Source organism: Stigmatopora nigra, chromosome 10 (genome assembly GCF_051989575.1).
Source record: "Stigmatopora nigra isolate UIUO_SnigA chromosome 10, RoL_Snig_1.1, whole genome shotgun sequence".
Taxonomy (NCBI): Eukaryota; Metazoa; Chordata; class Actinopteri; order Syngnathiformes; family Syngnathidae; genus Stigmatopora; species Stigmatopora nigra.
This window is the reverse complement of record NC_135517.1, coordinates 9492681-9516433: the sequence shown is the minus strand read 5'-3', so window position 1 is coordinate 9516433 and position 23753 is coordinate 9492681. Positions and strand designations below refer to the sequence as shown.

The following is a 23753-nucleotide window of genomic DNA, read 5'->3' as shown; positions in this document are numbered from 1 at the left end:
AAAACAACAATATAGTCATATTTGAATTTTATTGGTTTATTTTTTTCAATTGTTCAGTGAATTGGACCACTGATCTAATGCACATGTTGTGTCCTATGACACGGCAGCATTGTGCTACAAGTTCACTTAATGATACATTGTTACAGACATTTCTGTCTGTGTCAATTTATAATTCATTTAGATTTAAGTATTCATCTAGATGTCTACTCATCCAAACTGCTGCCTTCAACCATCCAACCATTCCAAGGATGGTTCTCATGGGGTTCCGTTGAAAAGAAGAAAAAAAAAGTGGGATTTTCATCCTTTGTCTATGGTGACAGAAAACGCCCACCTTTGTTTGCTTGTATTTTTCTTTTTAATTCCTAGTGGCACCTTGCTTTATAGTCATCTGTCAAAGTGACACTAATCTGTGCTGTATGGTCCACTTTTTCATCACAAGAGACTTCTGGTGTTTGGCCCGGCGGAAGCAAAGAGGGGGAAATGCTGAAAGGTGTAAACATTTGTACAAATAAAATGTGATGGCTATTCATACATCACTGTTCAAGGCCGGATTGGCAGGCTCCTTTTAAAAGTTTTCTTTACAGTTTAGTTCAAGTCATAGCTGACTAAATCTGGAAAGAATCCAATTTACAGTTACGGAGAGAAAAAAATTGGAAATAAAAAGAATAACATATATCCTCTCAGTAGAATTCTGTAAAAAAAGTAATTGCCAATATTTGAAATTTTTAATTGTTACTTATAGCAAACAGAACTGGAGTTTTTGACCTCAAAAACAATTTGTGCATCCATTTTGAACAATATAAATCATGGTAAATGTTTATAAGAACTTCATTGGTGGACAATGTGTCACATTTCCACTCAAAAAAGTAGATCTCTTGCCATAATTGATTAGAATGTCTTACTATTCGCAAAAATTCCAGCGCACGCATGCCGTCAGTTTCAACAAAACAGTGGTCTTCGTACTGCAGAGAAATCTTAAACACCCCCACACAATTCCTATAATTCCTATCACATAATCCTCTTAAGAATCATTTATGCAGTATATTTGTGCTGTTTAAGAAGGGAGAGCAGCAGCAGTCAGCTGCAGCATGTCAAACAGGAAAAGTTGTGACAATAGCGACGAGGAATATTATGAAGGCAGCGTTCCTTGCTTCCTCGGGAGACTTCCATGGAGTGCTTTCTCACTCTGATAATGAAATGACCCGGCCTGCTCTGACTTTCACTCTCTTTCCTCTCTCACACATTCTCGCTCTCTCGTTCTTCTCACACATCTGCGGTACACTGGTTACAATAAGAAAACCCGCCTCCCATCCTGTCGTAAAGCACATTTTCATTTTCTTTTTCAGTTAAAGAAGTGCATTAGTGTGCACTCCAGGGTTCTGGTGCAATGCTTCCCAACCAGGGTGCCGTAGCATACTTGTGTGCCGCTGAGTTATAATAAAGGGTGATGTGGGAAAATGTGCAAAAATGTCTTTCTACATCTATGTCAGTGACATACACGGAATTGATTGCTATTCAGTGTAAAGTTAAACTGTTAGTTCCGTTAAGTGGTATAAGGTACAATAATTGTGGGTATCCACCTGTTGCCATTCATAGAACAGAATGTCATGCAGGTATATCAACTTTGCATTCAATTATAACTAGCATATATTTCACAATGAGATGGTAAATTCATGGGTAATTTCAGAAGACGTAATCGTTTCAACATTGATATTTTTATAATGGTGTACTGGGTTGTTTTTTAATGTAAAAATGAGGTTTATCTCAGGAAAAGTTGGCAAAATATGTCCTAGTAAATCTCACCTGTGACAAAAATTATATCTCATTAAAATTTGAGAATATCAGAGAATGTACTCTCTAGGAATCTGATAAAAAATGTCATTTGTCCCTGTTGATTTTGAAAAAATGTATTTCAGCCATAGTCTGTAATCCCATATTTTTTGGAGTTAATCATCTAGGCCTTTGCTGGCCCTACTAGTCTGATTCAGAAGAATGACTCACCAGTTTAATACAGTGCAGACTACACGTGCACCATGTATTCCCTCAGCTTCTAGTTAGCAGGGAATCTGTGGCAGCATCGAGGCAGAGCACTGTCATTGAGTTACATAATCAACAGAGGAATGAAGCGTGCGCGTGTGCGTCCGCGCATTGGCGGAGCCGCTGCCGTTCTTTTTGAGCTGTCGATCAAGCGCCGCTCCAAGGCCGCTCCAACACAAGGCTGCTGAGTTGGACTTTCGGCAACAATGGAGCTCACCCTGCCTGTGTGTATGTATGTGTGCGTGGTTGCATGTGACCAGCATACTAGGCACATGCATGCATGAATGAATAGGTCATGGAATAAGTATACGAAGCAGGAACGGAAAATGCATGAGAGGCATGAGCAATGCTGCCCAAGAGATGCGCCAATTTCCTTCCACATATAGAAATATTTACATATTGAATGTTTACATGGATGCTTGGAGGCACAAGCACATTGTGAGTTTCCACTCTTGGCTTTGGTATGCATGTCGTGTAAGCTTCTTTTGCATGTGAGGTACAAATTTCTCGTGTATTTCACCCTCACGCGAGCTTCGGGATGATCGCACGGTTCCAGTTGGTTCCGTTGCTCAATGGTGCCATCTGGCTTAGGCAAGCACGGCTGCAATCCACTTGTACGGACAGGACCAGAGTCAGCATTCACTTTTTAACAACTATTTTGGGATCAGTTGGACAGTGAGCTAGTGCTAATTCACCCCACATTATGGGCTGGATGATAAAACTGACCTTGAAGCAGTTTATGTGCCGAGATAATGGGAGCAAGCCCATGAAACACCACTCAGCTTTTAGTTTCAAAAGAAAATAATAGTTCAACCACTTAACATTGTTGTGAACTGTATGTAAAACTTTATGAGCGGAGACTGTGATTGTTGCTGCTCAAGTAAGTAGCAATAATAAATTAAACTCATTCAGTGACCATACCGAGATTGTAGATTCACCGTGGAAATGAGTTTCATCTTTTGAGGACAAAGAAGGAAAACTTTCTCATTTTATAAAGGAAAGTCAGGATGCTTTTATTGGGAAGTGTTGTGTTTTTTACCCCTTTCTTCCAGCGCTTGTAGTTTAAACCAGTGCAATGCAATTAGGTCAGATTGAGGCCAGACCATTAGTATGGGTCACGGTAAAAGCACTCATATGTATGCAGGCTTATGGCCCCCCTGGGAGCTCCATACTGACCTTGTCCCATACTTTGATCTATATGCTCATCGCTCCCCTTTGTTGTCTCCTCTTATTCCCCCCATTGTTCCCCCTTTCCATCACCTGATCTTTGTTTATAATTACGTTGTACGATTTCTGCTTCTCGTCGACCCTTCTTATCACCCCAATCCAGCTTGTACGTTTTTTTTTTTTTTACTTCATTCCAGGCCCTCTTTGCACCCTTTTTTTTAAATCAACAGTCAGTCGAATAAATAATGCATCGCAACATATTAAAAACATTACTAAGGGTCTCTTGGCTGTCAAACAGAGGGCGGAGAAGAAGGAATGGCTAAGTTTATTTTGAACAAACGTTCTGGTGAGTGATGTGATTTGATATTTAGTCCGAGAATGACGAAAGGAAGGCCGCAGGTTGGAGCATGAATTGTGTTGTTTCATCGTAACACTGCGTGGTCCTCCGTGGCCCCAGGCTTTGGCTTTGTTAAATCATCTGAACCATTCATTACAATGATGAGTGTATCAGCAAACTCAAAAGAAAGGCTTTAATGACATTTAACAAACACTGATGCTGCATCACACAGAACCTTGACCTTTCCCTCTTAACGCTTCTACGGCCCCTGAGCCCTCCCCCATTTCTGCCTCTCAGCATCCTCTGTTCTCTCCTCACCCCACATCTCCCCATTTCTCCTGGCAGCATAGCGATTGGCATTATTAAAAATTGATTGGAGGCGAGCGTTTAGCCGGGCGCTGAGGCGAAGGGAATGTCTGACAGGCAGAAGTAAAATGACAGGAGGACCGACACTAGGGAAAGGTCTCACTGGGAAACTGTGGATGTGTGTCTGTGTTCGTATAATTTGTCTACAGGCAGAAGACGTGCTGTGTTGCCCCTCACTGTGTACAGTATGTGGGTACGTTATGCATCCATAACCTTTAATGTGTATGAAAAGGAAAAAGAAGTAGACTTTTTTTTAACCTTTTTCCAAAATCTTCATACGCCTGATCTTTTTAGATATTTTCTGGGAAACCTTTTGCATTATTTATAGACAAAGAATTATATCGTCTTCTCTGGCATAATGCATTTATTTCAACTGGGGAGGCAAGACTAGCAAAAGTTGTTAGAGCTGTATTTACTGTTAATATTTGGATTGTTGTGTATATGTGTGTATATATGCGTATATATACGTGTATATATGTGTATATATGCGTATATATACGTGTATATATGTGTATACATATATACCTACATACATATATACCTACATACATATATACCTGCATACATATATACCTGCATACATATATACCTGCATACATATATACCTTCATACATATATACCTACACACATATATACCTACACACATATATACCTACATACATATATACATATATACCTACATACATATATACCTACATACATATATACCTACATACATATATCCCTACATATATATATCCCTACATACATATATACCTACATAGATATATACCTATATACGCACATACATATATATTTTTTTATAGCATAGTTATCTGTCATATGACAAAAAAGAGCTAAATTATAGTGGCTGCATTTTCCTCAAAGGAAAGGATCCAGAGTGAGATGTTAATCTACGTGCATTCGTTTGTCATTTTTGCCCTGAGTTTCTTAATCGGGTGTTCTAAAAGACGTTTGAAAATATAAATGTCAAGTTGTGTTTAAAAAAAACAAATGGCATTTTCAAAGCCTTTTTTGTCATGTTTTTATTTTGTTCTTATTTTTTGCAAATGTGGGTCGCTACTTGGCAACAAACAATACAGTGTGAAAATGCATATCTTTGTGTCACAACATTTCATCCGCGTAGGCCCTTCAAATCAAACATGAATCAATTGATCTCCCAAGTGTATTAACAATAACAACAATAACTCTGGATATGGACAAAATATTTGTTTATTTCATATATGTATATATAAATAATATTATACTACTTATACCATATAACGTGATGAGTATTGAGATTTTTTTGGTTCCTGTTATGGTTAAAGTTGCACCTTCTACATGGAAGGCAGAAACTTCAGGTACATACACTTGTGTATGCCTCAAATTTGTTGACAAGACTTATACATGATTTAAGAACTTAGCAATGATCTCATAAAATTTACATGACTGTACTTACATGACACATTTTTTGTTGATTTTGTTGGTACTTCTCTGCAAAGACATTGGCCATTGAACAAGGCTATTAATGCACAAACCTTAGTATTTTCATAAAAATGTGTGGTCTGGAATCACATTAAACTGTGCAGGTTCTGTCTATCTAACATTGTGGTTGATGCGTGAACAATTCCATATTGGCAGAAGCCCTCACCGTGATGATAGTCGGTGCATTTCTGATGACCACGAGTTACCTCTCTGCATTCCTTGCTTCTCTTCTCCATCTCTCTCCCTTCATCCCTCTCCTCATTCATTTTTCCAACCGCCTCCTGCTTTTTTATCTCAGATGAAATAATATTTGCAGCCCATACTCCCAACCAACTATTCCCCCAATGGATATAAATGCTACAGCTTTGGAAATTTCTAATACACTTTACCAGCAATTTGGCTGAGTGATTCTACAAAAAAAGGCTATTTTAGTTGGCAATGGGTAAAGTGTGTACCATTAAATGACTTTATACTACTAACTGGTTTATTTTTCCCTTTGTGTGTATTGACTTTCCATCTTTTTCCCCCACAGATGAACAGACCAATCCAGGTGAAGCCAGCAGACAGCGAGAGTCGAGGAGGTATCGTGTATTTTACTTCCCTTCTTTGTGGCCTTATTTATTTGTTTATTATTTTATTCTGACCCCACAAACATGCTGCCTGTGCATATCAGCCTCACCATTATTTGTCCTATTACACAATGGCCTGTATCTCAACGCAGGCTGACAGTGCAGCTTGGCCAGACTCTCTAGTGTTCAGAACGCATTATGTAAACAGCTTGTTCTCACCAATGTTGGCCACCGTGGCCTTCAGCTCCTCTCTCTAAGTTTCATCATATGAATAGATGCATGCACATGCACACACATATTATGCATGTAGTATATATATGTACTCAGGTCTAGTTATGCTTGGAGAAGGTGAATAGGTCATTTCTGTTTTGTCTGGTAATCGTGCTGCCTTCAAATCCTATTTAAAGAAATATTGTGTTTTCTTCTTAGCCAATGAACTTTTGATTTAGTGTTTTGTGACATCTACATTTGGTAATCCGCTGACCTATTCTTGATAGCCAACGAGAGCAGAGACAAACTTTGCAATTACTGATGCTAAATTAGTTATGATTGCCCAAAAGAAGCAGACAAAAGCGAACAAATACAGCATGGGGTGATTTGGAAAAGACATAGTCAGCTTTTTCATTTGTTGTTTTAACCAAGTTGAAGACTGATGAAGCAAAAGAAACGCTTTTACCCAACTGCTCATCTTCAGGCCCCCTGAATCCTCTTAATTGATTTCCTTTATTTGTCTGTCTTTGTTTTATTACTCTTTATCCCTGGGATGAATGCAGCCCTAACATTCCAAATCAAGAGTCATCAAATAGCAACAAAAGATGTCTAACAAAGTTGCTCGGATTGATTAAAGACACTTTCAATGATTGTGTAAGGAGTTAAAGGTAAAGAGTGGAAAGAAAGCAATTAAAGTTGTCAAATTGTCATTCGTGTTATGTATAGAAAAGTAGTTGGCTTTTTGCTGATATTGGTAAGGCTAATGCCACATGTTTTTGTCATGCTTGACTGCATGCACATGCTCAAAAGAGAGAGAGAAAGGGTCGCATAAAGACTGTTTAGTCCTCGTGCCGCTGTATATATTGATTTGCTCTCCGCCCGAATTTGTGTGCGTAAATGTGTGTGAGCGTGTGTTAACAACCTTTTCCCAAAGAAAGATGTAATGTTTATTGGTGCCTTCCCCTGGGGAACTGACGGCGGCTCTGGCCATCAATGGATGTGTACGGTGTGTGTGTGTGTGTGTGTGTGTGTGGGGGGGGGGGGTGTTCGGGATCCGTGTGCGTACGTGCGTCTTGCAATCCCCGTTCTTGTAAATGCCCCCCTCACCCCCACCTCGCCCCGGTGCAAGGCCAGAGCTCAGATTAGTCTTGTTGACTCGGCAAGGACACCCCGTCAGGCACAGGCTGTGGGGAACGGACCGTGAGCACGTTGGCGCGCAAACGCACACACCTGCACGCACGTTAATTTTCAGGTCGCACACCGAGGCGATTTCACCGAGGCTCATTAATTTCCAAACGTATACAGCAATTTCCACAAAGCTCGGAATTTAGAACGTAACATGAGAACAGACTGGCTGACACACCACCCATCTGCTGGTATTGTGTACTAACACTTTCATCGTCTGCTTCATGACTTCTCTCAAACATCCTTCATTGACTCGTTCACGTGCTCTCCGTGTATCCTGCCAAAAACAAAACAACCTATCCTCACATTTTATTAGTCTGACAACAAACCACCAAAGGTTTTTAACGTGAGAAATCCTTGGTAGACTGACAAATTGTATTTCACCCTATTTCTAGTTGATGTGGAACAGGGTTGTTCAGTCACGTATTTTCAAACTAGTAACTTTACAGAAGGATTGACAGGTGGTTCTCTAAGTGTAGTACAAGCGCCACCACCTCTCTTGTGGCACGCAAAAGATTGACTCAAATAAATGTTCAATCAGCCTTTTTTTTAATCCATGGTTCATTCATAAAGTACATTTCACTCATATTCAATTACAGATTCATATTTAAGAACTGTTTAGAACCACTTCTATAAGAAATATACCTTATTCTATCATTAAATGCATTGCAGTAATCCCTCAAATTTTGCGCGTAATGTAGACCAGACATGGTCGCAATAATAAAAAAAATGCGAAGTAGGAAAACCCCTATAATTACTACATACCATACTACAGTATACTTTTTTTTTCTAAAGTTTAGATGTCTTATTGATCCAATGGTGATTTGCCTTGATGTTGGCCCTGATTCTTAGAGATTCTTTGCTTGTTTCTTGCTGTAAAATGTTCAAGAGCCCCTGTGATAAATCACTTTATACAAATATTTTCCATAAAGTTAAAATGGCCATAAAGGATGTCTTCATTTCCCTGTGCTTGACCACTAATTTACAGCAAACAGTTGCTGGCATCCTGTCCCTGCACATTTGACAAGCATAATGTGTTGCTCAATACAAATTATTCCCCTGGAAAGGCTAATTTGGAATATAACTTGAATTTCAATTAAATGTTAATCACATCCTGACCTGAGGATAATCACATCTGGTCATCCTGATGCCTATGTGTAGAGCATTTTTCACTCTTGCAGCTGTTTGTGTCGTGTTTAAAGTATACCTACTCTTATGAAGTAAAAACTCATCATCGATTCGGTGCCATCACAGAAGGCAGCTGTTTTCAGGGACAGTGCTCCAATTGTATATATTAAACCTGACCAGCTGTCTTTCTACTCTTGGCACCACAAAAACGTTATATTCTATAAAGAAGGTTTACCAAAACTGTGTCAAGAACCAGAAGTGAACGCCCATGAATATATTTTCAGATTGGAGAGAAAACTGGAGTAAATATTTAACTAACCAAAATGTACATAGAAAGAATGAAAGATTTAAAATAAGCATGCTTGTGAATTAATCATTTGCATGCCTCTTATCACATGATCACTATGCACTGTGTGACTGTTCCGCAAACAGAGGTTCTGATGACTAAGATATTTTGGGCCAGATATTTCATGACTTTCAACAACAGAAATGAAAATAACTAACCCGAACAGTAGAAAACTAAGAACAAAGTATATTTAAGAAAAGATGCCCAATTCCTTGATTGTAAACTACTGTTTTTTTGGCTTCTAGAAGACAGAAAGCTTTTTGTGGGTATGCTCAACAAGCAACAGTCCGAAGATGACGTGCGGCGCCTTTTTGAGTCCTTTGGCGGAATTGAAGAATGTACCATCCTGCGAGGTCCAGATGGCAACAGCAAAGGTGGGTTTCTAGCTCGTTATGACTTGGTGTCAGCAGAGTTTTGTCACGGGCTACAGTACACAAATGATTTCAACGTTGGTGACGTTATGTTACCGCAAATCATCATCTATTTATCAATGTGAGGTTGGCTATATATGTATATAGATATAAAATACTCAGTCATTTTATAATGAACCGTATTACTCAACATAACTAGGGAGAAAAAAAAACGAACAAAGTCAAGCTCATTCTAAGCCATCAGACCGTAATATCATGGCAGTGAAATGGCATTTGAGTGTTGTCACCACGCTTGAAGTTATCACGGGGCTTAGCGGCCAACGCTGCGGCCTGTCGATAACTAAGCCTGATGATTACAGTGGGTTTGATGGTTCTGATGCCTCCATGAAGCTCCATTAACAAGACTCCATCAGCCGACATACTCAGCTAAATTGGCTTTAGCTCAATAATTACTGGCAACTTGATCATTCGAATTCATCATCGGGCCTCGTCAATACGAAGCGACATCAAATCGCCTTGACATTTTAAGCTGCTTCAGAGGATCTCAAAGTTGTCAAAGTGCCATGTTTAGCTTCCTTATCGAGTGTAAATAAACATCCTCTGCAAAGAGAGAGCTTTGCCCGTCAGACGCACGGCTCGCCCGCAGTAACGTTGCATTATACTTGTCCTCAGCTCCTTCTCTTTGTCTTCTCCCTCTCTTTAGGCTGCGCATTTGTAAAATACTCGTCTCACGCTGAAGCTCAGGCGGCCATTGGTGCACTACACGGGAGCCAGACAATGCCGGTGAGTAGCTATGCGTGAGATCTTGTAGATTTATGCGAGTGACAAGAGTCACCGCACAGATGAATGACAACCAGCTTAATTACCTCCTAAAAGTTATGAAGTTAGACTTTATTAATCCCTCTATGGAAAAAAAGAAGACTCCCGCCTTTGACCCATTCCTACTACGCCTTTGCAAGATAGAACTTTGAATCTGGTTGGCTGGGCAGAGAAAAATGAGTTCTTAAAAGTAGAAACATGCTCTCTCTACTTTCTCTCTCGTACTTTTCTCAGTGTGTCGTTGCACATTCACTGATTCGAGTATATGCCTTGGGTACAATGGGGGACACGAGGTGATGTCATTTGTCCATCTGTACATACTGACCTAATGCCTGTTGTTGTGTGTGTGTGTGCATGTGTGTGAATGGGCAGGGAGCCTCATCCAGTCTGGTGGTAAAGTTCGCAGACACAGATAAGGAGCGCACCATTCGCCGCATGCAGCAGATGGCTGGTCAGATGGGCATCTTCAACCCTATGGCCCTGCAGTTTGGCGCCTACGGAGCCTACGCTCAGGCAAGGCATTCCAAAGCATATTTTTGAAACACTGGGGCTGTTGTCATGGCGTCATTTTTCACCTAAAAAATCAGAGGGGGGTTTACAGCATGAAATACATTTTTTAAATGTCTTTCCAACTTAAATCAGTGTTCTTTTGATTGCCAGCATAGTGCACATTTACTGCAGTACTACTGCCTCCAATGATACTTTGTCAATAAAGGGTGTTTAAAAAGCCAGGACAAGGAACAAGCAGTTGTTGCTTAGATCATCACAAAGTAATCACAACATTAATTAAACACTCATTGCCTTTGATTAAATACTTAACAAAGCACTCAAATCTTTTGTAAGGATAATAAAAAGCAATCAATTCTAACCACAGCTTTATACTGTCTAAAACATACATCAATGATCATAAGCTCAACTGAATTTGCTCCCATTTTAATACATTGTCATATAAATATCCATAAGGAGTCGAAGCAACAAAAATGCTACTATGTTATACAGTTCAATACTATTCGGTACTTTACTATATCTATATTTTGCCCGTGAGTTGATATTATAAGGAAAGAAATTTGATTACAATTTACTGTGTTAGTTTTATTCTGCAGATGTCGCCAATTGTTTATTGAAAGTCAGTTTTTATCATTATTTCAATGTTTTTTTCCAATTGAAAACATCAGAGTACCACAAATATGAAGCAAAGTAAAAAATAATAATAATAACAATATTACATCTTGAATTTAACTAATGTATAGTTCTTTTTTGTACCTGAGAAATTAACACCAAAAGCCATGTAGCTATGCTAGTATGTAATGTAACGGTTTTCTTCTGGGTTTATAATCTGGCACTCTGTAGAATGGGGAAGAAAAAAAAGATGATTCTATTAGTAAAACATCACAAAGTAATGCGTTACTGGCTAAATTTTTATTACTGTATTATAGTATACTGCTGGGATCATTTAAATAAAAGATCTTTCTCATGTATTAACTTCAGGAGGGATTCTCTATTAATGGAAGGTATAAACGGTTAGATCTTGGTCCCTGAGAAGTCGTCATCCTGCCGTTGTACTGGCTTTTTTAAATGGATGTTCATTTTAGTGTCAATTCATTTGGACACTTCTCCTCCCCGTAGGTGCAGCAGCAGGCTGCATTGATGGCATCTGTTGGTCAGGGGGGCTACCTCAGTCCAATGGCCGCCTTTGCTGCCCAGATGCAGCACATGGCCACCATCAACGGCCTCCCCGGAGCACCGCTCACGCCCACGTCAGGTAAATGAAAAAAAAAATCATATAACTCAATCCATACCAGCTAAAATTGATTTGAAACAATTGAAACAGCTGCAATGCAGACCACAATGAAAAATGACCCCGCAATACGAGCATGACTTCATTACTGAACAAAGGATTGTGAGAGAAACATTTTAGACAATGGTTGTTTTTTTTGGGGGGGGAGACGATGACATTTCCAAAATAAATCTAATATTATACCTTGTAAGTGACAGTTACCTTCAACTATTTGCTTTTCCTGACATCTGAGCTCTACGTGGTCATTGTATCACACAAAAGATAATAGTGAACTAGGAAATCTGCCTTGACATTTCATGTCTTCACTGGAACACTGGACCGCCCTCTCTGACATTTGCAAGAGCTACTTGGTGGCCAGTCAAAGTAAAACTTTCCATAATGTCTCAAAGGGGGGGGAAATATAGACAATTACTCACTGTTACCTTCTCTGATTTGACCCCTTCCTGGTTGCAGGTGGGAGCACTCCTCCAGGCATCAGCGCCCCCACAGTGACAAGCATTCCTTCTCCTATTAGTGTCAATGGTTTTACTAGCATGCCTCCCCCCCAAGCAAATGGACAGCCCCCCGCAGAGGCCGTCTTCACCAATGGGATACACCATTACCCTGGTAAATCCTTTATTTAAAAAAATATATATACACATACATATAGAGAGTAATAATTATTGTACTACATAATTCATTAACACGCACACACAAACATGACTTTCAGTTGTATTAAACAATTAGGAATTGTTGTAATGTTATCTCCATTTCTTTAAATACAAGAGGAACATTTCTCTGAAGCCAAATCAAGTGCAATTCTTTTTGTACAAACAAGTATTGAGACTTAACAGAATTAACATCCCATAACCAATTTAATCATATGCTCCAGACAGTCCTCTGTTGACCTAAAATGTATTTTATAACATAACAGGGATTAATTAAAAAAAAATTCAATACGTAGTGGAAAAAATTCTTTGTCCAACTAAGTAGAGCTTATTTGTTTTCCTCTGTGTGAACATGAACCACAACCAATCTCACAGGTGTAGGAAGTTTGCTTTTCATACATTAGACACACCATTATGATGAGCTATGATGCAATTTGACTCAAGGGGAAGTCAATTTGTTGCAGAGAGGGGCAACGTACACACAACGGATGATATTTTGCATTCATTTTAATGCAGGTACTAAGCTGGATTTCAGGCTTATTGTTCTCATTAGATTCATGAACGATATTAAAAACATACTTAGGGAAACATTTCCATCCATCCATTCATTCATTTTCAAAACAGCTTATCCTTGTCAGCATTGAAAAGCCAATCCCAGCTGACTTCAGGCAAAAGGCAATTCAGAAAATGAATGAATGAATGAATATTCTTTAAGAGCAAAAGGTTCTTTTGTTTTTGTTTTTATTCCAAAAGTTTTTAACATTTTGGTCATTAATATAGATTCTTTCTACACTATTGTGGGAACAGAATCGACTTGCACTTTGTCAAATATTGGCAAGTAAAAAATGAATTGCTCTCTCATCACAGTCCAATAAAAATCATGTTCTGATAACGTACATCCAATGATGAGATTTGTACATTCACAACATCTAGTCCATTTTATGATTGAGATCAAAGTTGGAAAAAACAGACACACATTGTAGATAAATGCTTATCAGAAACAGACAGAGCCTTGATTCATATTTACTCAGAGGAAAACACATTTGTCGCGACATGACAATAAGCATTCAACAGGCTTACACAATCAGACGGAAGCCCAAAACAGTAAAAAAATAAGGAGATACATGTCTAGTAAAAGTGCTGGAACTAAAGAGCTAACATTTTATATTGTGTTTGCTTTCTCTTTTGTTTTCCCAGTATTGCAAGAAGTGGTTTTTAGGGAGGACTCTGAGAAAAATGGCCTGGGTGTTGCTCCAAGGAATTGTTTTGGAGTTCAGGGTGGCTGCTTTCTCTCTTCTCTATCTGAAGGTAGTACTCTTAGTCAAACTACTATTTTTTTTCCTCTACTGCATTTTTATCCCACCATTTTTTTGCATGTTTACTTGTGGGAAAATATGTTCAATTTTAGTTCTTGAACTTTCTTCTCTTTGTCTTTTCTGTCCGTTCCCTCGCGTTGTAACCTGGCTTCCTCCTACCTTCCTATTTTCTGGATATTAATGCTACCTTCCTTCCGTGCCCCCGTCTTCTTCTCTGTCTACATTCCTGCCGCCTCCCTTCCTTTCTCTTTCTCTACCTTGGTACACACTCTCTCCTCTCTCCATCCGTCCATGCTGCCCTCCACCTCCTTCACCTCTTCTGGAGCAGCTCAAAGTCCCACTGCAGCAGATCCTCTCCAGCAGGCGTACACGGGAGTTCAGCAGTATGCAGGTGTGTGTATGTCTGTGTATGTAAAAGAGAAGGATAAGGCAGATAGATGGAGATAACGATTTCCCTTTGTTTGCATTTACATTTTTGAATTTTTACCATGTAACCAAAAGACACGCCTGTTCAAATCAATGTATTCTCTGCTTTTTATAGCATGTGTTTCTAAGTGTGAAACAGGTACACACTATTGTCTGTTATCAGATCGATGGGCTGCTGTGCCCTAGTGTATATCATGTTGTTTGTATGTGCGCGTGTGCGTGCGTGTGTGGCAACGGGCTCTCGTCACGCCCGTTATCTGATCGGGATGTGTGTGTTTGTGTGTGTATGTGTGTGTGTGTGTGGGTGTTTCCGTGTGTGTGTCCGTATGTGTGTGTGCATTAGCAGCCTACCCAGCCGCATACGGCCAGATCAGCCAGGCCTTCCCCCACCCTCCAACCATTATTCCACAGCAGCAACGAGAAGGTAAAACATGCAATATTTAACTAAGTAGTCAAATATTTAACATTTAGCATCTGGTACCTCTGTTTGACACTTTTTTTTCCCTTGCAAACATTTACATAATTATGCATGTATTTATTTACAGTGTGTTCTCGATTTAAGGGGCGGGGGGGGGGGGGCTACAGTTTTGGGGAAAGTTCAAAAACAGACTCATCATGCTAGTTATTGACAATGGATTTCATTTGTGAATAGGCATTTATGAATGTGACCTGTACTTAGATAGCAATTGGCTCGATAAGCCCGACATTGGCAAGTTATTTCAGCACATCTCATTTTCTGAACTGCTTTATCCTTCTTAATTGGGCTCGCAGGGGGTGCTGGAGCTTATCTCAGCTGACTTCGGGCCAGAGGCAGGTGGCAGCCAATCGCAGGGACTAGGAGACAAACTACCATTCAAGCTCACACTATTACTTAGGGGCAATTTAGAGTGTCCAATCACCCTACCATGCACGTCTTTGGAATGTGGAAGGAAACCGGAGTACCCGGAGAAGATGCCCGGGGAGAACATGCAAACTCCACACAGGTGGACCGACCTAAATTTGAACCCAGGACCTCCACTGTGAGGCCGAGCCGCCCTGAATATAAATTGTTAGAAGCTGAATTAGGAAATGGACCATCATACACTACAGTTTTTCAACAGTTGCAACTCGACAAAGGAGTTATAGCTCATACAGGACTGTGGCCTTGCTGCCCTCTTGTGGAACACAAATATGACAATGCACCCCGTTTACAAGAATAATGATTGATAACCATTAAATGTGGTTTTAATAATGATGCATTTCCAACTATTATCACATGGCTAAAAATGTCGATTTACTTTAGAAAACAGCATGCAATCTCTTCCCCTTGTAGTCTTAAGGGTTGCTTATCCTGTTTAGTTGAGTACAAAACTATCAGCCTGTCATAAGAGTCAAAATGATTTCTGCTCGTCATCATACATCACTATCTTAGACAGATTATCAAAGATATGTGCAGGATATAAATAAGAAATATGCAACCAATGAAGAAATTCGATTAAATGTCAGCAGCTAAGAATCACTGATATAAAGTCCAAAAAACAAGAGACATATTCCAGTAAGCCCCAAAACAAAGTTAAAACAATGTTTCTGTACATTTGAACTTTCTCCAAAGCATGTGCACAAACGTATTTCAGTTTTTATAAAATAAAGGTTGAACTTTCACCATCCGTATGCCTACAAGAGCAGCTGCATATAATCAGAAGTGCATGAAATAGTCTGCAGTGTTTCTGCGACTGCTCATCTTCTGAATTAATTGTCATGTCGTGCCTTTGCCCTTCCTCACCCTTTTTGTTTCTCTCTGCACCTGTCCTGTCCCTGTCTCTGTCTCTGTGTCTGTGTCTCCCGTGTACAGGACCAGAGGGTTGTAACCTGTTCATCTACCACCTCCCTCAGGAGTTTGGAGATGGCGAACTGATGCAGATGTTCCTGCCATTCGGTAATGTCATCTCCTCCAAAGTGTTTGTGGATCGAGCGACAAACCAAAGTAAATGCTTTGGTGGGTAAAAATTAACAAAACCAGAAGATTATTATTTATTCTGATTATTCATTTTTTTTACTAATCACTTTCTTTACTGCAGCCCCTTGCTAACCTCCCGGCACCTCCCCCTTTTTTAAAGCAAATGAAAAGAGAGACATTTTTTTTCTTTTTATGTAGAATTGTGCAACAACTTGTGACTGACTTGATTACTTTTCATTTCTATTTGAAGACGTTCAACTCTGGTTTAGGGAAAGTCGGAAATGCAGATTATCTGCTTTACCGGTGCCAGTCAAATTTTTAAATACTAACACGCTATGGATATGAATTAATTGGAAAGCAACTGAGTATTTAATATAGATGTGTTAAGGTAACCCTCGAATTAACACATTAGGGTCTAATTACCATACATTGATGTCTACCAACATTCGGTATATGCGCATGATCTAATGACATCCATCACAAATGTAGTGGTGAAGATTCTGCATGACAAAAAGAATAAGAGTACTCCTATTCGGTTGACAGTATTCAAGTATTCTAATGTATTTAAACATGTTTATTATTGTTTCTGACGTTATGGTTCCCCTGGTTAGCTTCTTGATTGAATAAAACTCGTTATTAATGTCCTTTTAAGCGTTCGACATGCTTTTTGGATTAGTTCCCATTAAAACTCACTGCCTTTGACGGATATGGAAATGAAATTCCCATGTCAACTGGGAAAGATGGCAGCAATTCAGTAAATTACACATGTTCAGTCTTTGTAGTCCAAATGCAAACATGCAGCTTTAATTTCCGATGCAATAATGACAAGCAACAAAAGTAGAGCACAAGTGTGTGTATATTTTACTTTTAAAACCCATCACTTCATATTGTGATTTTGGTTGCATGCTACTCTTATTATTGTGAACCCTTTTGTGTTTGTTTTAGTTGTTGAAATATTATTGTTATATAGTTTCCTTTGTAAAGTATGATGTCAACATTATGGTGTTTATTTGTAACATGCACAGATGAGTTTTTCCAGCTACTATTCAGCTCAAGTGCTTCATCAGTCAATCCCATGTGCACATTTGAACACAAATGATTCCTTTTCCAACATGAGACTAACCGGTGGTCTTCTCTCGCCCCTTTTCCCCAGGTTTTGTGAGCTTCGATAACCCAGGCAGCGCTCAAGCTGCCATCCAGTCAATGAACGGCTTCCAGATCGGCATGAAAAGACTCAAGGTACAGCTAAAGAGGCCGAAGGATGCAAACCGTCCTTACTAGCCCCGGCCCGAGCCAGCCGCTGCCATCTTTGGCGGCCGGGGTAGCTGTCGCACACGGGGAAGACAGGTGAGACTCCTGGCTGGCCGGGGAAAAACAATGGTAATGGCGCCAGCTTTGATGGCTAATTAAACGGGCCATTGTATTGACGGATGCTGGGATGGAAAGGAGCGCCGGACGTGGTTTCGCTAACCTTTTGGAAATGCCGTAAAACATTTGCAGAAGTAGAATAAAAAGAGGATCATCTGCAAATTGCTTGCCAAGAACAGTGAGGAAAGCGTCACTGAGAGTTCTAGTGGCTGTTTTTAAATGTTAATGCCTCACCATCATCATTTGGACCGATGACTCCGTAAGCTACAGTAGTCCCCTGATAAGTCACATCTGGCAATTGTTGTGAAAGTAGATGAGGAAAAAAAGCCACTAATACGTATTGTGGTGGCGAAAATGTTGAAAAATATATTTTTTTATCATCTCATCAAAATTTACATTGCTTGCTTTGCACAAAAAAAGTAATATTTGTGCAATCTTTCTCGACACGCTCCAAAAAAATAATAGATTGAATCCCAACGATGTAGAAAAATAACAAATATACACTCTCCCCCTTTATTTTTAATTAAGATTGTTTAACCATACACCTGCTGTGGGTGTGAAAGTGAATGGTTTGCTTATGTAACGAAACAAGGCTTTATGACACAACATTTGAGAGTGACCCAGCGTGTTTCACTGTAGGTAACAGATAGTAGGTAAATGTGTCAGCGTGTTTTAGAGAGAAGAAATGGCCTCCAAAGGAAAAGGCATTTATTACTGGGAAGGCAAGTAATTGTGCTGTTCCTCTTTGTCTCCTTCCTTCATCTGCATGATGGAGAGTTCAGACTGTGTCGTTCATTCACTGCTGATGACTTAATTCAAGGGCAACTTATCACCCACTCACAAACTCACTAACTGTTCCGTATAAAGACTGTGTCCCGAGGCTGAAAAAAAACAAGGCAAATTCATATAAATGTGCCGCTATTCCTTCCTATAGGAAAAAAAATATTCCAGTCCAGTCAGCTAAAAAGCTATATTTGTGCATATATACTTACAAAAGCTATTGATAATTTCACGTTAATCTTTATTTGTCACAAACAATGTGGACGCATGCATTATTTAAATTCTATTATCAATACCGAGTAAAATAGTAGGGAAAAAATATATAAATATATTTTATTTAATTTTTTTACATGTATTTTTATTTTTGTAAGTGTTTTATGCCACTTGATGTTGTAGTGGTTCACTGGCCTGACTTCGGTTTTGGCGGCCGCGGGCTCAATTCCCGCTGGTGGTAGTATGATTGTGAATGTGGATGCTCGTCTGTCTCTCTGTTTACTCTATGGCTCCCTGGCGACCAGTCTAGTAGGGTGTAGTCTGCATTTCGGCCAAAGTCAGCTGGGTTAGGCTCCAGCACCCCCCACACTCCTTACGAGGATGAATGAAGGTATTCTATTCATGCAAATTATTCACAAGGGTATTTACTTCTTTAGGACCATGTTTTTTTTGTACAAATGTTTTATTGAGATGCTAAAATTTGTGCTTGTTTTTTGTTATTGTGTTTTCCAGGTTTTGTAGAGCTGAATTATATGTTGACTATTTGCGAGCCACTGTAGAATGCAAACTCAACACTGGAACACTGAGGCTGCTGCAGAAGGAGATGACATCGAGGCAGAGAGAAAGCGCCTGTATGTCAGTTACGGAAAATTCCTTTTGGATGTACGTACTAAAAACTTTGGAACTCAGTGAGAATTTATACCACCTCGGTTTGCCGTTGGACCTTGTCTTCTGCACATACAGAATACACTCATCCTTCCACTAAGAACCCTGCTTAAATGACAGCTACCTTTTTTTGGACCACAATAACTTTTACTTGAACAATGCTGGGGGAAAATCTAAAAGACAAAAATAACAGATAAAAAAAACATCAACCCCAACAAACTCTTAAAGGGAACAGCGACTGTCAAAAGTCCAACAAGAACAAAACAAACTTTTATGAAATTGAAAAGAGGATTGCTTAAAGGAGATGTTTTTTTGTTTTGTTTTTTTGTCGGGTATTTGGGCCAATTGACTTGATACACAAAGCAACCAATTCCAGAAGAGAGACTGTATTTGGGGAAGGGGATATTATCAGGACACAAATTGGCATGGATTTGGGATGACTGTCTTTTAGCTTTGGAGTGCCTGTCCATTTCCAGGGGATACCATTGCCAAGGAGAACCATAGCAACGGTCTCCAGGGAGTCCTACCTGTCATTCCTTAGTTGTTTTGGGGACCAAAAGACCAAACATTTTTATTGCTGACGACTTGTAGCTCTAATATACTTGGACCACTGCATCTCTTTCAGTCAATGCCAACTGGCTAAAGAGTTGTACTAAAAAAAAAAGAAGTATGGTGCATGTGTATGTATATTAATATATATATATATATATATATATATATATATATATATATATATATATATATATATATATATATATATATATATATATATTAATATATATATATATATATATATATATATATATATATATATATATATATATATATATATATATATATATATATATATATATATATATATATATATATATATATATATATATATATATATATATATATATATATATATATATATATATATATATATATATATATATATATATATATATATATATATATATATATATATATATATATATATATATATATATATATATATATATATATATATATATATATATTTACACACACATACATACACACAAAAAATAAACAACAGGTGTATATATACATATTTATTGCCGATCTGCTTTTGGAATACAGGCAAAACCAAAATATGAGGTCTTTCACTTTGTTAGTTTACAATCACACATTTTTTTCTAATCATTTTGTCTTGGGAAGGGATGGAGAGTGCATGGGAGGGGCTGCTCCGCATCACAGCCTTATCTTTTTTAACTTAACATCCTAACCTCATAGATAGTGTAACATCAGAAACCTTTGATCTATATGAACTTTATATTTGCAGTACATAAAAATGTATAACGAGCATTGAAGAAAAAAATGCATTCATATATATGCCATATATGGATTAACAGATATTAATCACGAGCAAACACATGTACTTATTTGCACATATTTGATATATGTGTATGTATATAGATCAGCTACTTATTATGTTGAGCTGTAATTGTTATTTATAGTGTTTTGAGGTTGGGGAGGGGGGTTTAGCGTGAGCTTGAAAAATTGCTCTGCTTAGGATGAATCTGGCAGCTGCCAAAAACTGCAGGCATTCCTTTTTCTGATCACCTATATGCTGACATCCAATATACAACACTGCTCTGCTCCCGGATCTATATACATCGGACTGCCCACAACACCAATATTTTCTGAAAACGCAAAAAAACAAACAAAAAAATGCACATTTCAGTAGCAGGCTTCAAGAAAAATCAGGCTTAAGTATTAAGGACAATTATCTTTGACTGTGTTCCAAACATATCTTTTATGCTTTGCACGTGCGAGCACAACAGCCACACCCCCAAAACTTCTCTTTTAAACCTGAACTAAGATGAATATGTTTGTCTTGCAATCCTTGCTCTCTCCTGCATTCAGTAACTTAAAAAAAACAAGAAGTGCATGTAGTGTATGGGCTGTCACCATGTCAGGGTGTGCCTTGTCACCTGCAAAATCTGCCATCAAAACACTGTGCTCTCCCCCTAGAAGAAAAGAGTAAAATTCACACACATTTCTGCAAGCAGCCAGCGCAAAATAATGATGTCAAAAACTTCAGCCAGTTCCTTATCACTTGTCACTAGAGAGGTTCAGTGCATGTCCACAGTTGATGTCTTTTAAAATGTATGTATACTCACACGCTACGCTTCAGATAAAAGTGGGCATTACCAAACCTGCGAGCCCAGATAGTATCAAAGCTGCTGGCAGGGCACCTGTGACGAAGTCAACATTGGGCTTATTGCGAGTTTATAGCTAGGCGTAAGCAATAAATGGCTTCCAGTAGGGTAAGCAGTAACAATGTCCGGCATATGTCGTCCCCTAAAGATCAGTACACGTCCTTTTCTGCTATTATTAGAAGAAGGTACTAATTGTTAATTGCCGTCCACTAGTTGTAGTAATGAATTACAACTCACTGTTGAAAGTTTTTCAATGAATAGTCGGGGGGAAAAAAGCGCTGACAATTGTAAAAGCCCTTGACTGTCAGAATACTAATTTTTATTCTGTGCCATATATTCCCCTTTTTGGCTTTTTTCCATTGAAAATGTGGCATGAGAAACCTTTCTAAAAAAGTATCGTATATTTGAAAATATTGCCACGTAAATAGCTCTTTTATTTCCTTGAAAAACAATAGTTTCTGACTAATTTTACTTGGGAAGCATATTCACTCATTGGATGCTATTGGCGATGATAAGACTGAATTGAACTGGGAGCGAGGGGATAATATTTGACTTCTGAGGATGCCTCTTCATGGTTCAGGTGCACGCATAATACCGTCCCTAGCATGGCACACATTGCTGACCGGTACACGACACTGACTTAAACTCAACTGAATGTGCGGTGCCCCTGCTTTGACTGCAATGCAAAAAAAAAAAAAAAAAGAAAGAAAAAAAACTAGGAGAAAAAGTAATGGTCATGACTTGGATTCGTTTAAGGTGATAAAATGCCAAGCACATCAACTTCATTGGGCCACAACTGTAAGCAACATGTTTACAAGAAGGAGGGTGAAAAAGAGAGTCTACCGATTTGAAATGCCGTCAGAAAGGGAAGTCTGGATATAAATAATATATGTATAGATATGTAAACATGAACTAATGAATATACTGTAAATCTTTTTCTTTTCTTTTTTTTTTTTGCTCTGTTCTCCTCTGTACATAGGTTTGCATATTTTATAGGACTTTTACTTCTATCTACAAGGACTGGATAAAGTACTTTAAATACTCCAAAAAATAGATATATATGAATGAAAACATGATAATGCTCATTAAAACCAGGTACACAAAAAAAGTTTCTAGGTTACAGTGCGAAATGTAGGACCTGACCAAGGCATTTATCCAGAAAACAGTCAGGGAGAGCATTGACCTCAGTTAGAGCTTAGACACGCGTTGACCTATTTTATAACAGAAATCCTTTGATAGGTTCGATTCATTTCTGTATTGATTTACAAGTCATGTCTGAGATGATATGCATGCTTTCATGGCATTATTTTTCTATGAGTTGGTACGTGACCAAATAGTTTTTATATGACATGCATGGGCCATTGTGGTGGTCCGCAGATGATCATTGTTCCTGTCTTAAGGATCATGCCTTCAGCACTTCTTAGAAGATGGAGAAAAAAACAGCTCCTATTGACCAAGTGATGTCAAAGACAGATTTTAATATTTGCTTACCTGTAATTTATTTGTCGATGTCTATTCATTTATTGACTTATTTATGGACTTCTTTATTTATGTATTTATTAATGCCGTTTGACTCAAGATCTGAGCTCTATTATTGCCACCGAGGGGTCTTGCTTAAAAGTGCCACTTTGTATCACCATCACCATTACCTCTTCACAGTTGGAAATCTCAAAAACAACTCTTGACGATTCCATTTCCTCTTTCTGATGAACATTTGAAAGCAATGCAGTCAGTCAGCAAACTCTTTCTTAACCCTTTGTACATTTCTGTTCATAACTTGTTGACACTAGTTGCTTTGAAGGGGAACTACAATGATTTAGCCTACTTATGCAGTAGTACTATATTGTATATAATAGGAAGTAACATGCATATCAAACCTGGTTTTCCAACGTACCCGTAAGTTAAAAAAACAAAACAAAAAAAATACAATAGACTATCGCATATATGTAAGAAACTTTCCTTTTGAAAATGGAAATTGAATGAAAGATTCTTCTCACAGTACCCACCCCCATTATTATTATTATTATTGAATATACAGGAGTCATTTTTTTAGTGCTCCCTCGTTACCTTAAAGAACAATCAGACTCCGAGTCACGGTGAGCCCCCTCCAATTTAAAAAATCTAAATTGCTAAAAATGATAATACCGAATTTAAAAGAAAAAAAAGTGATTGAAATAACTTTTTGATTCTAAAAAGTTGACTTCCATTCCTTGCATTGTACACATTTTGCTTTGTACCGCCTGGCTGAGCTCTGATCTTGTTCAACCAATGTGTTAAACCAAGAGCAAAAGTTGCTGAAAACTGCACTATTTCATCAAAACAAAACTGAGTTACTGTCATTTTTAGTATGTGCTGTTTTTTTTCTAAACTTTACAGTGACTGGGAAAACATCACGTAGTTTAAAAGTGACTACTATA

The 23753-nt window shown here is 38.5% G+C and overlaps 1 protein-coding gene across 6 annotated transcripts in view; it reads left to right on the top strand.

The window, feature by feature from the left end:
* Nucleotides 1-19819, top strand: part of celf4 (CUGBP, Elav-like family member 4) — an 82418-nt gene extending 62599 nt beyond the window's left edge. For 2 of the 6 annotated variants that reach the window (XM_077726332.1, XM_077726329.1), the window contains exons 3-14: nt 5905-5953; nt 9056-9184; nt 9885-9964; nt 10373-10513; nt 11627-11762; nt 12252-12404; nt 13643-13753; nt 14090-14152; nt 14531-14611; nt 16019-16162; nt 17277-17470; nt 18998-19819. In XM_077726332.1, coding sequence (XP_077582458.1) covers nt 5905-5953; nt 9056-9184; nt 9885-9964; nt 10373-10513; nt 11627-11762; nt 12252-12404; nt 13643-13753; nt 14090-14152; nt 14531-14611; nt 16019-16162; nt 17277-17404 — 1215 coding nt within the window. In that variant the 3' untranslated portion in view covers nt 17405-17470; nt 18998-19819. The remainder of the gene's footprint in view (nt 1-5904; nt 5954-9055; nt 9185-9884; nt 9965-10372; nt 10514-11626; nt 11763-12251; nt 12405-13642; nt 13754-14089; nt 14153-14530; nt 14612-16018; nt 16163-17276; nt 17471-18997) is intronic. The other 4 variants (XM_077726336.1, XM_077726331.1, XM_077726330.1 and 1 more) reach the window with 4 other exon arrangements.
* The last annotated feature ends 3934 nt before the right edge of the window (nt 19820-23753 follow it).